Source organism: Salmo salar, chromosome 11 (assembly GCF_965601325.2).
Source record: "Salmo salar chromosome 11, fSalSal1, whole genome shotgun sequence".
Lineage (NCBI taxonomy): Eukaryota > Metazoa > Chordata > Actinopteri > Salmoniformes > Salmonidae > Salmo > Salmo salar.
Window position 1 is genome coordinate 13,091,945 of NC_138301.1, and position 14,352 is coordinate 13,106,296.

Sequence of the window (14,352 nt, forward strand, 5' to 3'; positions counted from 1 at the left end):
AATCGAGCCCACAACCCTGGCGTTGCACACACCATGCTGGCGTTGCAAACACCATGCTCTACCAACTGAGCCACAGGGAAAGTTAGGTGAACTCAAGTGTCCTTTTGTTCCAGCCATTACAACACCTCATGGATACGATACACAGTTCATATTCCTACCAACATAGACCCAATGATATGATTCTGTAGGCCTAGATGTAAAGATATGGTAGACGGTGTCAACCAAGAGAGGACAAATGACTCCTGAAGTACATACATAAATATACAGACTGTGCAAATACTGTGTGTCTATAAGTGCATGTGCGAGCTTGTATGTGTGTGGTTGTGAGTTTGTCAAAGTTTCATCTTAGAGACATGCCACAAGAGGTCTCTTCACAGTCCCCAAGTCCAGAGGGTGCACAGTACTAAATGGAGCCATGACTACATGGAACTCTATTCTGATTTAAAAAAACAGATAAACGCATGCTTACACACACACAATAGCATACGCACTATATACACGTACACATGGATTTTGTACTGTATATATGTGGTCGTGGTGGAGTAGGGGCCTGAGGGCACAGTCTGTGAATGTATTGTAATGTTTTAAAAATTGTATAAACTGCCTTAATGTTGCTGGACCCCAAGAAGAGTAGCTGCTGCCTTGTAAAATACCCGAATCAATTGCACATGTATAATAGAGAGGATAAAATAGATGAGGTGAAAAGAACGAAGTCACTCTATAATTGAGATGCACCCTTTTCTTTTAACGCCAGGAGAAAGGTTAAAGTTGACGCAACGTATGACGTTCTCGACCGGCTCTTCTTCTTTCTCTTCTCGCTTCCCGTGCATAAGGTCCATCTCCAGCTTCATCATGGCGAACGTTGTCGATACTAAATTATATGACATTCTAGGGGTGTCCCCCACTGCCACTGAAAATGAGTTGAAAAAGGTAACGTTGATTGTATCTCTCAATTTATCGAGTCAAATTTAATCTAGGTGCTGTGGAGTTTGAATTGTTCGTAGAAACAGGAAATAGGTTATTCTGGCTAAAAGCTAGTCTGGCCTAGAAACGGTTACGTTAGCTAGTTTGACTAGCTCGCTAGCCATGTTTCTAGCCAACAAACGTTAGCGTCAATCAGCAGATACTTGTCAAATGTGTGTCCTGTACTACCATTTATCTGCCTTATTGTTTTAGCTAACTACCTCTCTTTGGCGCAAAGTCTTTTAGATGTTTGTACTTTGCGCTTACGTTAGTTTTCAGTTTCGATGATGATGGCATCTCGTATAACGAACGCCGGCTAAGAGTATATATTTTTTGTAAAAGTTAGCATGCGGTTGGTAACTATGTCTTTTAGTTTAGAGTCCGCATAATACGCAATGCTTTAAATATTAAACATTTACTGTATCAACTCGTTTGATAGCATTGGATTAGCAGTTTTGTTTACGTTTTTCCAGACTGGTGGTTGCTAACTAAGACAATGACTAGCTAATAGATAGCTAACTCTCGTGCGTCTGTCTGCTTATAAGATAAAAGACGCAACCGAGTCGCCTCGTACCAGGTTTCTATAGATAAGTTACTATATCAAGGTGATATAGTAACTTTTTGATATTTTAACGTTAACTAACTCTTCGCTAACGTAGTGTGTGCCACCAAACTAGTTAGTTGGCTAGTTGCGTCATTTAGCCGGCTAACCTACGACGTTAACTCACGTGTTTACAGATTCATTCACAGTAATGGAATTTTGTGGCCAAATCTCCAGGTCGGACATTTTGCGTTGATTTTGTTAGTGAAAATGTGGTTAATAGTTGTGATAAACATTAACTGTTTAGCCAGTAGCTAACTTTAGTCATTGTGAGAAAATAGCTAACTAGCCCGTCAACGTGCATATAGTAGCTAGCTAGCTATCTTCCGCAGTTTTTTTCACGTTCAATTTACTAGCTAGCTAATTTAGGCCAGCAAACTAACCTTAACGTAAAAAGCAACGTCAGATTCCTGTCAATAATTCATTGATGGCTACTACGGGGATTACGTAATAAGTGGAAAGGGCCATGGTTATACAACTCATTGGCTAACGTTAGCTAGCATAAATAATCGAAACCAGTGCCTTGTATGTTGTATTCATGTGCTTGCCTTTTCTTTCAGTCATACCGGAAGCTAGCAAAGGAATATCACCCCGATAAAAACCCAAATGCTGGCGACAAGGTATTGAAATGGCTTAAAGTACATTTTTGGGGGGGAGGGATACGATGTGGTGTAATGTGAGGGAAGGGTTCAATTGTTCCTTAAACTGATGAGTAGATACAAAACAAATATCTGTAAATGTCATAACACTTAATGTATACCTGTCTCCTTCAAACAGTTCAAGGAGATCAGTTTTGCGTATGAAGTGTTGACAAATCCAGAGAAGAAGGAGCTTTATGATCGCTATGGGGAGCAGGGACTGCGGGAAGGAGGTGGAGGAGGTGGGGGAATGGATGACATCTTTTCACACATCTTCGGCGGTGGACTCTTTGGCTTCATGGGCGGACAGGGGCGCAGCCGAAATGGTGGTAGACGAAGAGGAGAGGACATGGTTCACCCACTCAAGTAAGCTTAGTCTATGGATTGGTGGTGTCACAGATCTCTTGAGTGATAATCAAATATTTTTTATATTATGATTCATTGTCTGACTGTTCAAGTGGCCTGTGGTTTCTATGACCTTGCTACTATCTCCAATTATGCTCATTGGTTTTTAAGAGTTTCACTGGAAGACCTGTACAATGGAAAAACAACTAAACTGCAGCTGAGCAAGAATGTTCTTTGTGGCACTTGTAATGGGTAAGTGTTTCCACTTTCATCCTCTTGTATCTGCAACAATTTCCCCTCAATTACTTCTCTAGCCCACATGAAGCAGTGTTGATCTTGCTGTTTTTGCTTGTCAATTATTGCATCATACATGTAGGTTTGTTGGTGTGTTAGACTAAAAGTTAACTTCTCAACAGCCAGGGTGGAAAGACTGGCGCAGTTCAGAAGTGTGTGGCCTGCAGGGGGCGTGGTATGCGCATCATGATCAGACAGTTGGCTCCTGGGATGGTCCAACAGATGCAGTCTGTTTGTACTGATTGTAATGGAGAAGGTAAGTAACGGTACAGTTTAGAAACCATATACTTGCAGTACCCAGATACGCATGATTTTATTTATATTTAATAAATAAAAGAACCTTTCAACTGGGCAATTCGGTTATGGACAAGATCTTATTTACAATGACCGCTTACTGGGGAACAGTGGGTTAACTGCCTTGTTCAGGGGCAGAAAGACATATTATTTTTCCCTTGTCCGCTCGGGGATTCGATCCAGCAACCTGCCGCCCCAGGTCGCCTAGTGGTTAGAAAAAAGGCTCTGACTCATACATTTCTATTGTTATATCCACAGGTGAGGTCATCAACGAGAAAGACCGCTGTAAAAAGTGCGAGGGCAAGAAGGTTAGCAAGGAGGTGAAAATCCTGGAGGTGCATGTCGACAAAGGCATGAAGCATGGGCAGAAGATCACCTTCGGCGGGGAAGCTGACCAGGCGCCTGGGGTCGAGCCAGGAGACATTGTCCTCGTCCTGCAAGAGAAAGAGCACGAGGTAGATCAACTGCTGTGCTTTGGACACCATGGTCCCCACTCCTTAAGACTCTGTTTCATGTTGACGAAGGGCAATATTACAATGTGGAAACATATTAGTGAAGCTGCAACATTGATGTGTAAACTTGTTATTACTCAGCTATTATGTCTCGCATGTCTATGAGGAGTATAGTATAGGTGGCGAATGTTGAACGGTAGCTGGTTGAACAAAAGCCTCCAGCTGGCTGAGTTGGATCCTCCAGCACTCTTGACTGGGATCCTTTGGGAGCAGATTGAAGTGACGGCACGATGCTGCTAGGCCAATGAGAACACGATGTTTCCAGTACTGTCCTCACACCCGCTGAGCCCCTGCATGTCTGGCATAACTTGGTATTAATTATAGTCATGCGTGGCATGTTGTTCCTAATTCTGTAGTCCTAGCATTTCCACTCCATTGTGTCACCTCCAGACTCACTCACTCCTCTGAAGATGGGAGAACAGACACATGTTGATGGCACCAGCCTCTCATGTGGAAAACAGACCAGTACAGTAACCTGACAGGATGTATATGCACAGCTTCCGGGGGGGTGGGGGTGCGCCCGCTGTCTTATGTTCATTATTTATGTACCACCAGCCAGCAGTATCAGTTAGTTACATTTCTATCAGGTGTTATGTTAAATTGGCCTAAAACCACTCTGCCTGTTTTCTCATGCCAACAGACATACAAAAGAGCGGCACATGACCTGCACATGACCCATAAGATTGGCCTTGTCGAAGCACTTTGTGGATTCCAGTTTACGTTGAAACACTTAGACGGCAGACAGATTGTAGTCAAGTACGCTGCTGGCAAAGTCATTGAGCCAGGTAAGAATTTGATCTCTGTACTGGTTTTACATGTTGAAGATGATACAACAGCATGTGAATATAAATCCGTGCAGTATGTGAAAGCAATGTTTCTTTTACAGGCTCGGTCAGAGTTGTTCGAGGGGAGGGGATGCCACAGTACCGTAATCCATTTGAAAAAGGGGACCTGTATATTAAATTTGATGTGCAGTTCCCAGACAACAACTGGATCAGCCCTGATAAACTCAATGTAAGTCATGATGGACTATGAAAAGACGTGCCCATTTCTGTCACAAGCTTGAACATTACGGTACCCGTTCTATTATGGGATTGAATGACACAATTTGGTCATTCCTAACCGATTAGGATTTTGACCCAGACCATACTGGTTATGTTTAGTGTTTGATGGAGCTTTGTTATATAAAAAATAACAGCCCATGTTATACAAATCTGCTACTTCAGCTTTTAAATACCATTACTAATGATATTGTTATTTAAGAGCTGAGGTACCCCACAAGTGTCTGATATTACATTTTTTAACAAGGGCTTTGTAACGATAGCTGCATGCTGAATAGAGGGCTTTGCTAACTAGACATGGTTCTAATTTTCTGTGACCCTCCCCTCTGTCAACCCCCAGGAGCTGGAGGACTTGCTGCCAACACGTGCTGAGGCTCCCATCGTGTCTGGGGACGCAGAGGAGGTGGACCTGCAGGACTACGACGTCAGCCAGGGCTCGTCTGGAGGACGACGTGAGGCCTACAACGACAGCTCAGACGATGAGGGAGGCCACCACGGCCCTGGAGTGCAGTGTGCCCACCAGTAGCATCTGGCACAGGGGAGAATGTATGTGTTGCACCCGTCCAATCTTCCATCCCGCATCCCTCGCTCTCCTTGTGGCAACACCAGATAAGATGGAAAAGGGTCATTTCTCCTTTGATTGGTGTGTAACTTGCATTTTTTCATAGTATTTACAATTTAATTTAAACTAACCATAAAATGCAGTTTTGGCCTCAGCCTCTGGACTGTGAGGTGTGAGTTAGGGGAGGAAGATCCTGAAAGGACCCAGGACACAAACATCACATTTTTAGGTTTGTATGTATCTGTGCTTGATTTTTACCACTTGATTTCTTTTTGTAGGTTTTACTTTTCTTTTCCATATATTAAAAAATTCAAACATAAGAGATTGTGTATAATATGAAAGTGATTGTCGGTGAGCTTTATATCAGCTGCGCTTATACAGTGGTGATACAAATAGAAAACACCTGTTTCTGTCCTCAATCCTGGTGCATGTTAAGACCGCATTGGTTCCTGCACCGATTAAACATCCAACCTAATGAGCGACGCTGGGCAAAAATTACTATTTAAAAGCAGCATAACTTCTGTGAAACAAGGTTTATTAAGTTGTTAAATAAACTTTCTTCAAATCTCAAACAGCAATACTGGATGTCTGTGATTCTGTCTTGTCCTTGTCTGGGAAATTATTTCATCCGGAAGGAAATTATATTTTAGTTACCCATCAACAACAAAGGACTGAGGCGGTATCATAGAGAATGAGAGGCCTCTAGTGGCCAAAAGGCCATTTTAGCATGGGCAGCATCAATCAGGGCTTCCACCATGCTTCCTCCATTTATATATATTTTTTTAATGGTCAACTGGGTGGGGATTCCTGAGTTGTACCCTCAATGGCATTGCCCATGCTGTCAGACGAGTCATCTATGGTAGGTATGCTCTACTCTTTCCTGAACTACACTGAACAAAAATAAACGGGACTGTAAAGTGTTTTCATGAGCTGAAATAAAAGATCCCAGAATGTTTCCATTTGCACATGTTTACATCCCTGTTAGTGAGTTTCTCCTTTGTCAAGATAATCCATCCACCTGCCAGGTGTGGCATATCAAGAAGCTGATTAAACATGATTACACAGGTGCACCTTCTGACAAAAGGCCACTAAAATGTGCAGTTGTCACGTTGAGTGCTTTCAAATTGCCATCGATAAAATACAATTGGTATAACTAGCATGCTACAAGCTAGCTAGCCAGTTTACTAACTCAACCTAGCTGCCACTGTCAGCTTGGCTTACCAAACGATGGCCATTCGTGCATGTTTAACATAAGTCTATGTTAACATACTACTAACCCTCCTGCTCCAGCTCATCTAAAATGATGCAGGTGCTGTGCAGCTCTCTACCCTTACTGTGTAATGTGGTAGCTGTTTAGTCTTAGGTTGCTATTAGTTAATTTGATGAATCAGTGTTTTGCATAAAATATTTATCTTCATTCTGAGCTGAGAGAACACTGGGCCTGCTATCCAATCAAGCATGTTAGTGACCAGGAGGATAACATGGTGAAGGAGGTGCCAACCAGTGTTGTGGACCCATTCAGTCCCAACACTAAAGATGGGTCAGAGGAGTCATTGAGGCTCTGAGCACACGGAGTCCGAAGGAAGCTTTGCCTCAATACGCATGGTCTTGCGTGAGGCCTTAGCTTGATGACCATCAAGCCACAGCCCCTGCAGCTAACCCGTTCTTTAGTAAGGCCCCGGCAGCTACACCGTTGTGTGCCACCTTCACCGGCTTTTCTCATGGAGCTTCAGAGATGCTGGGCCGACCTGCGGCAAGGACGCTATCCGCCATGAGCAACATAAAACATGACCTGGACCATATGCCTAAGGCGGATGAATGCATAGCAGAGCTAATGCTCTCCCTAGATGAAGCCCTGAAAGATGATGCCCGCTGACACAGACCTCAGTGCAGGGGCACAGATGAGCTACTGTCACGGGCCTACGACACAGCGGCCCACATTGGGAACTCCTCAGTGCTCATGCTAGCACAGAACATAATGCTCCAGCTGGACCTCTGCAACAGCGTTTGCTTTTATGACCAGCGAGCTAGGCAGAATGATGTCCATCCTTGTGACTCGTCGCCAGGTCTGGCTCGCCCAAGCCCGATGACTCTAGAGGGACGCTGAGAAAGCTCCCAGTGGTCCCCGGACTGCTCTTCGGCCCCGCGGCTCATCGAACGTAGAAAACAGCTGGAGTCAGGCTACACCACTGTGGAACCCACAGCCCAGAAACCAGGCATCACAGTCGTGGCAGAGGGAGGCATCCTACCACCAGCCTAACACAGGTGCTCGCCCGTCCCAGACAGCGATGCAGCCGTCCCCCACAAACCAGCATGGGGGCAGAAACGGAATGGCCGTCCGCCGATTTACCCAGCAGCACCTGACCTACTGGGCATCCAGTATACATCTCTCCTGGGGAAGGGAGCGATCACAAGAGTTAAAGATGGCTTTTACTCAACCTATTTCCTGGTTCCGAAAAAAAAGACAGACGCTTCTGTCCAGTTCTGGATTTAAAACGTTTAAAAATTCGAGGGCACAGCGCTGACACTGAACCACGTCACGGTTCAGTGTCAGCAACTTCACACCAAAGCGTCACCTTTAATGGCATGGCTCTGATCTCCTGCACTATGAGGGCATGTATAACACCTGTGCGTGGACAGCATTCTTCTGCAACAATTTTAGTTGAATGCACTGGTGAAGGTACAAACGTTCCAACAACTGACGGGCATGCTCGTGGCGGCCTCCGCGGTGCCACCATTAGGCCTACTGTCTTCAAGGCCACTACAAGGGTGGTTCAATGACCTCCGCTCAGACCCCAAGCGGGACAGAAACGTCAAAATACGTGCTACTCTACGGCCGTGGAGGTAGAGAGCCTACCTGACCACAGGTGTCCATCTCAGATCAGTTCCGGCAAGGGCGGGAGGTAGTGACGACCGACGCTTTGCTAACAGGCTGGGGAGCAGTGTGGCAACACAGGTCTGTTCGAGGAGAGTCGTGCCCCCGTTGGAGGAACGAGCACATCAACATGCTAGAACTTCAGAGTTTACCTCGTCCTGAATCACTTTGCCGGTTCTCAAACATGGCCTGATATCAGACAATACGTCAACCATCAAGGGGGAACCGAGTCTGTACGGTCCCTGCAGGTGGCCCAACAATTCTTGATATGGGCCCTACCACATCTGGCCTCCCTACGAGCCATTCATTACCCAGGCAAGGTGACAGACTTCGAGACAGAACCCACCCCCCGGGGAATGGAGATTACACCCACAAGTAGTGAAGCTATGGCAGGGGTTTGGACTAACACATGTGGACCTGTACACCTCAGAGCAAAGTCCAAGAACCCCCTGTGCATGGACACCTTAGCCCACACATGACCTACTGTATGCGCCCCAATTTTTGTTCAGCATTTATACATAGACTTGTATATAGCTAGCACCAACAAATCAAGTTAGTTTCTCTAGTAACCCAAAACTGTCTGGTTTTCTATTAGATTTCTCCCCTGCGTACACAAAATGTCATTCAGTGTCGTAGTTAGTGGGACTGCTTCAGCGTATGATCAGCCAGTCTTAAATTGTTGAAAGCATTTGTCCTGTCATTAGGGTCAGAAAAGGAGTGGTCAGTTATTCATTATCACCCAGCAGATGTTTTCATAAAGTGAGAAATTCAGGCACATTAAGTTGGGCTGTTTGTATTTTTAACCGGTGCTAGACTTAGAATGGTAGGTGCTGGTACTGTTTATTTGGTGCAGGAGTGCTACAATACCTTAGTTAATATTCTATAAGAGGAACAGGAGCTCCAGCAGAACATTTTAGGTGCCAGTACTCAGCCCTGGTGAGCTCTTGCCCAAGTCAAGCACTGTTTGCAAGACCACTATTTGTTCATATACCCAACTTTCAAGTTTGGCCGTTGTCAATACGAAACATTCAATAGGATGCTCACAACCATCAACTTCGCGGGGTTAAATGTTGCTCACCAGCCAGTAAACATGAATATACAAATCTTTATTTATTGTAAGTAAAACATGCATAGGTGGCATTAGTGGATCAATGTTAGCTGTGTTGGTATCATTGCGCACTCAGAGGCTGATTCTCTTTGACTTTGTTGAAAAGGTAGTCCATCAGTTTCTAATTGAGAAAGATTAGTGAGAATTAATTGCAGGGGATAAATTATTAATTCCAAGATGAAAAATGAACAGAATACATTTTACCATCAACTTCTGCATCTGGAGGACAGCCATGTCATCCAGTAACCCGATGTCGACATCTTCAACAGTATCATCCGAGAGACACAATGTCTTGGGAGAAAATGTGACTGGTTTAGACTGCTTGACCCAACTTAAAACCCAACAACCTCAATATGAAAAGTTACCTCTCCATGGGATGTAGAGATCATTACATGTGGAGACAATCCAGACAGGGAGCAACACAGGTAGTCATCACTGGCTGACCGCAAAACAGATCTTGAAACAAGGAGAATTTAGGACAGAATTTGTTTGATAAACTCAGACATCCCTTCAAAAGGTTAGTTTTGAAACTGCAGTCAATGCAACTGGTATTTTGGACCCAGTCATTGCAGAATAACTGCAGTTATACTACACTGACTGCAATCTTTTTTCCCATAAGGGATTGTGATAAGTGAAGGCAAACCTGTGTTTCGTTCCAGTCAGTTGAGACTGATCACTGATTTTGGCAAGACGAGTTTTGGTTCTTTTTGTATTTGTGGTAGTGGCACACCTGCAAGAACAAATGAGCAGAATCAACCAGAAGATGGCATTTCAGCTAACACTACTGAATTAGTTCAATCGGGTGTTTGAGTGGTGGACTGGAACAACTAGCAACCACCAGTTGCTCGCCAGGAATTATAAATATATACGGAGAGTTACCGTAGGCTTCCAGTGCTTGAGCTATTGGCAAGTGATCTGGCTTTCTTGGAACCCTTCAGAAGAACAAAAATACACAATTTAGTCAATTTTCTAAGTGGAAATGCCCAGTCTGTTCCCTTTTCACACATTGGCCTAATGACACGCAAACGAAGTCGGAGCTAAACTATACCTAGCTCTGCCTAAACATCAGCACCACAGGTAACTTCCACAACACTGAATGATCCGAGACAAGGCAGGAAGGGCTTTCTACACCATCAAACGAACATAAAATTCAACATCCCAATTAGCATCGGGCAGAAAGAATATTAGAACCAGTTTCCCATCAAGGCAGTGAGGTCTGGGATCCGCTCACCAACCAAGAATTCACAAAATGCGGCACACCAAATTGAGACTCCGCATGCAGAATTCTGCAAAAAAACAGGTGTACAAACATAACACCAAATAATGCATGCAGAATTAAGTCGCTAATTATAAAAATACAGAAAAGCTCCATTAAATTCTACAACTACCTTAAAGGAAGTAACAAACCTTCCATAAAGCCATCACCGAGAGAGTGATTGACCTACAGAGTCCCCTAAACATGCTGGTCCAGGGGCTTTGTTCACAAGACCCCACAGAGTCCCAAGACAGCTACACTAATCATGAGAAAACAAAATAATTACATGACACATTGGAAAGACAGACAAATAAAACACAAACTGGAATGATAGTTGGACCTAAACAGAGTACACAGTGGTAGAATACCAGGCCACTGTGACTGAACCAAACTTAAAGAAAGCTTTAACTCAGTGAGCATAGTCTTGCTATTGAGAGGTTGCCATAGCCTATCTTCTCTTGAGAGCCAGGTTTGCCTATGTGCACACTGCCCACAACACGAGTTGGAAACTGAGCTGCACTTCCTAACCTCCTGCCAAACATATGACCATAGAGACATTTCCCTCTGATTACACAGTCCCTCAAATAACTCAAACCAATCCAGTTCTGATAAACTCCCATAGCTATTGGGTGAAATACCAGCAGCAAGATGTGACCGGTTGCCACACGAAAAGGGCAACCAGTGAAGAACACACCATTGTAAACACAACCCATGTTTATTTTCCCTTTTGTACATCATTATAACACTGTACATAGATATGATATTTTAAATGTATTCCTTTGAAACTTGAGTAGTGTTTACTGTATTTTTAATTGTTTATTATCCATTTCATGCTTTGGCAATGTAAAACATGTTTCCCATGCCAATAAAGCCCTTTGAATTGATAGCTACCTTTGATGATTCTGTTGTAGCCTTCCTTTTATGAGCCGATGCACCTTCACTCACTTTGACTACAGAAATAAGAAAATTGTATCATTAATGACAAGTTTATATCCTTTTTAACTAGAGGAAATAAATCATTACCTTTACTAAGCTTCCTAGTGAGAGGCTGGTGAATCTCAGGTGATTCGGTCTGGGGAAAAAAAATAAATAAAAAAAAGTTGGATGCTCACATTTCTACAGTAAACCACAAGGAAGCAGCATTAACCCATTTACAGCCTGTCTGAATCCATGTTTAGTCCTACCTTTATGGCGATGGTGACTTCACCTGCCGAAATGTCATCCGCTAGGAAAGGACAGGGGGAAACAACCGAAATAAAAAGTTAACATGCGTTCATTTATTCAAACTAATATTAAAAATATAATTGAAAATCACACCATTAATTAAATCTATTATCAATGTTTTTTGAAGCGCAGGTGGCATTTTCATCAATTCCACTTTAAAAACCCGATCTACTGTTGCAAGAGTCTGCTCCAATTTAGCCTCCATCTCATTTATACGGTCCTGTGCTGTAAAGGGAGAACATAGTGAATTCAGTTCATTTGAGGAACATGGAAAACAGACAGTGGGGATGGGCCTACTATGAAATTAGTACCTTCTTTCTCAAACTGTTGAATAAAAAGCAACCCTTGCTTTTGGCGTATCTCCTTGCTAATTTGACTATCTGTGTGTCCTTCTGCCTGATTGCTGACTTTCCTTATCCTTCTTGGTGCCATGGTTCCATCAGTGTGCCTTCTTTCTCTGCCGCCACATCCCCTGAACGCTGATTTATAACCTTAAGGACACCAGGTGCTCCTGACCAGTCAATTGACCTTAAATTAACCCTAGAATCCACCTGAGGCCACTAATAATGCAACTCACTAACCATTAGTGCTGGGCTAGGAAAAAACTGTGCACCCTTGTCCTGCGGGTCAATCCAATATTAATTTAAAAGATAGCCAAGTTTAAGATCTATCAACAGTTCAGCACTCAGTACTGGAAAGCTGGTGTTCTCTTTGGTGGAAGTGTGACATGCAGTTATTTAATGACTGGTGGAGAGTGAATTGTCCTCCTGTATTAGATGGTAGACTGTTTATTGTTGAACTGTGTCATTGTAGTTTCTGATGTTTGGGTAAATGGCTAAACATTAGATTCAATAGTTTCCCCAAGCACAATCATTAAATTCATGTTGCATGAAACTGAATCTCTGGATTCATCTTCAGAGACCATTTATGCGTTTACACAGGCAGCCAAATTCTGATCTTTTTTCCACTAATTGGTCTTTTCACCAATCACATCAGCTCTTTTTACAGATAAAAATACCAGTATTGGGCTGTCTGTGTAAATGCGGCCTTAGTTTCAGACAAAAAAAAATATTTTTTAATCATCTCTCAAAATGGATCTCAAAAGTATTTATTGTACAAAACAGAAATAAAAATAAGAAATGCAAATCTGGAATTATGAAAAGAAATTATGCATATCCAAAACAAGCAAAAACAGGGGTTAACAGTCTTATTTCAGTTAGAAACTACAGTTGAAGTCGGAAGTTTACATACACTTAGGTTGGAGTCATTAAAACTCGTTTTTCAACCACTCCACAAATTTCTTGTTAACAAACTATAGTTTTGGCAAGTCGGTTAGGACATCTTTGTGCAAGACACGAGTAATTTTTCCAACAATTGTTTACAGATTTCATTTATAATTCACTGTATCACAATTCCAGTGGGTCAGAAATTACATACACTAAGTTGATTGTGCCTTTAAACAGCTTGGAAAATTCCAGAAAACTATGTCGTGGCTTTAGAAGCTTCTGATGCTAATTGACATCATTTGAGTCAATTGGAGGTGTACCTGTGGATGTATTTCAAGGCCTACCTTCAAACTCAGTGCCTCTTTGCTTGACGTCATGGGAAAATCAAAAGAAATCAGCCAAGACCTCAGAAAAAAAATTGTAGACCTCCACAAGTCTGGTTCATCCTTGGGAGAAATTTCCAAATGCCTGAAGGTACCACGTTCATCTGTACAAACAATAGACGCAAGTATAAACACCATAGGACCACGCAGCCGTCATACCGCTCAGGAAGGAGACGCATTCTGTCTCCTAGAGATGAAGGTACTTTGGTGCAAAAAGTGCAAATCAATCCCAGAACAACAGCAAAGGACCTTGTGAAGATGCTGGAGGAAACAGGTACAAAAGTATCTATATCCACAGTAAAATGAGTCCTATATCGACATAACCTGAATGGCTGCTTAGCATAACCTGAATGGCTGCTCCAAAACCGCCATAAAAAAGCCAGACTACGGTTTGCAACTGCACATGGGGACAAAGATCGTACTTTTCTTTTCAGGAGGGACTGGTGCACTTCACAAAATAGATGGCATCATGAGGCGGGAGAATTATGTGGATATATTGAAGCAACATCTCAAGACATCAGTCAGGAAGTTAAAGCTTGGTCGCAAATGGGTCGTCCAAATGGACAATGACCCCAAGCATACTTCCAAAGTTGTGGCAAAATGGCTTAAGGACAACAAAGTAAAGGTATTGGAATGGCCATCACAAAGCCCTGACCTCAATCCTATAGAAAACGTGTGGGCAGAAGTGAAAAAGTGTGTGCGAGCAAGGAGGCCTACAAACCTGACTCCATAACACTAGCTCTGTCAGGAGGAATGGGCCAAAATGTAAACAATTTAAAGGCAATGCTACCAAATACTAATTGAGTGTATGTAAACTTCTGACCCACTGGGAATGTGATGAAATAAATAAAAGCTGAAATAAATCACTACTATTATTCTGACATTTCACATTCTTAAAATGTGGTGATCCTAACTGACCTAAAACAGGGAATTTTTACTAGGATTAAATGTCAGGAATTGTGAAAAACTGAGTTTAAATGTATTTGGCTAAGCTGTATGTAAACTTCCGAC

At 42.9% G+C, this 14,352-nt stretch overlaps 2 protein-coding genes across 2 annotated transcripts; one reads left to right on the plus strand and one right to left on the minus strand.

Moving 5' to 3' along the window:
• The first annotated feature begins 744 nt into the window (after window positions 1–744).
• On the plus strand, window positions 745–5,848 carry LOC106561997 (dnaJ homolog subfamily A member 2). Its single transcript, XM_014126509.3, has 9 exons — window positions 745–930; window positions 2,125–2,184; window positions 2,342–2,568; window positions 2,719–2,799; window positions 2,964–3,097; window positions 3,394–3,590; window positions 4,288–4,432; window positions 4,534–4,661; window positions 5,049–5,848. Exons 1-9 carry the CDS (start codon window positions 781–783, stop codon window positions 5,232–5,234), a joined length of 1,308 nt encoding a protein of 435 aa, XP_013981984.2. The 5' UTR covers window positions 745–780; the 3' UTR covers window positions 5,235–5,848.
• A 3,382-nt stretch (window positions 5,849–9,230) lies between these two features.
• Window positions 9,231–12,227, minus strand: LOC106562035 (borealin-2). Its single transcript, XM_014126556.3, has 10 exons — window positions 12,044–12,227; window positions 11,826–11,957; window positions 11,693–11,733; window positions 11,532–11,580; window positions 11,400–11,458; window positions 10,133–10,185; window positions 9,897–9,983; window positions 9,619–9,709; window positions 9,458–9,544; window positions 9,231–9,374 (listed from the first exon to the last, which is right to left on the minus strand). Exons 1-10 carry the CDS (start codon window positions 12,162–12,164, stop codon window positions 9,315–9,317), a joined length of 780 nt encoding a protein of 259 aa, XP_013982031.1. The 5' UTR covers window positions 12,165–12,227; the 3' UTR covers window positions 9,231–9,314.
• Between the last annotated feature and the right edge of the window lie 2,125 nt (window positions 12,228–14,352).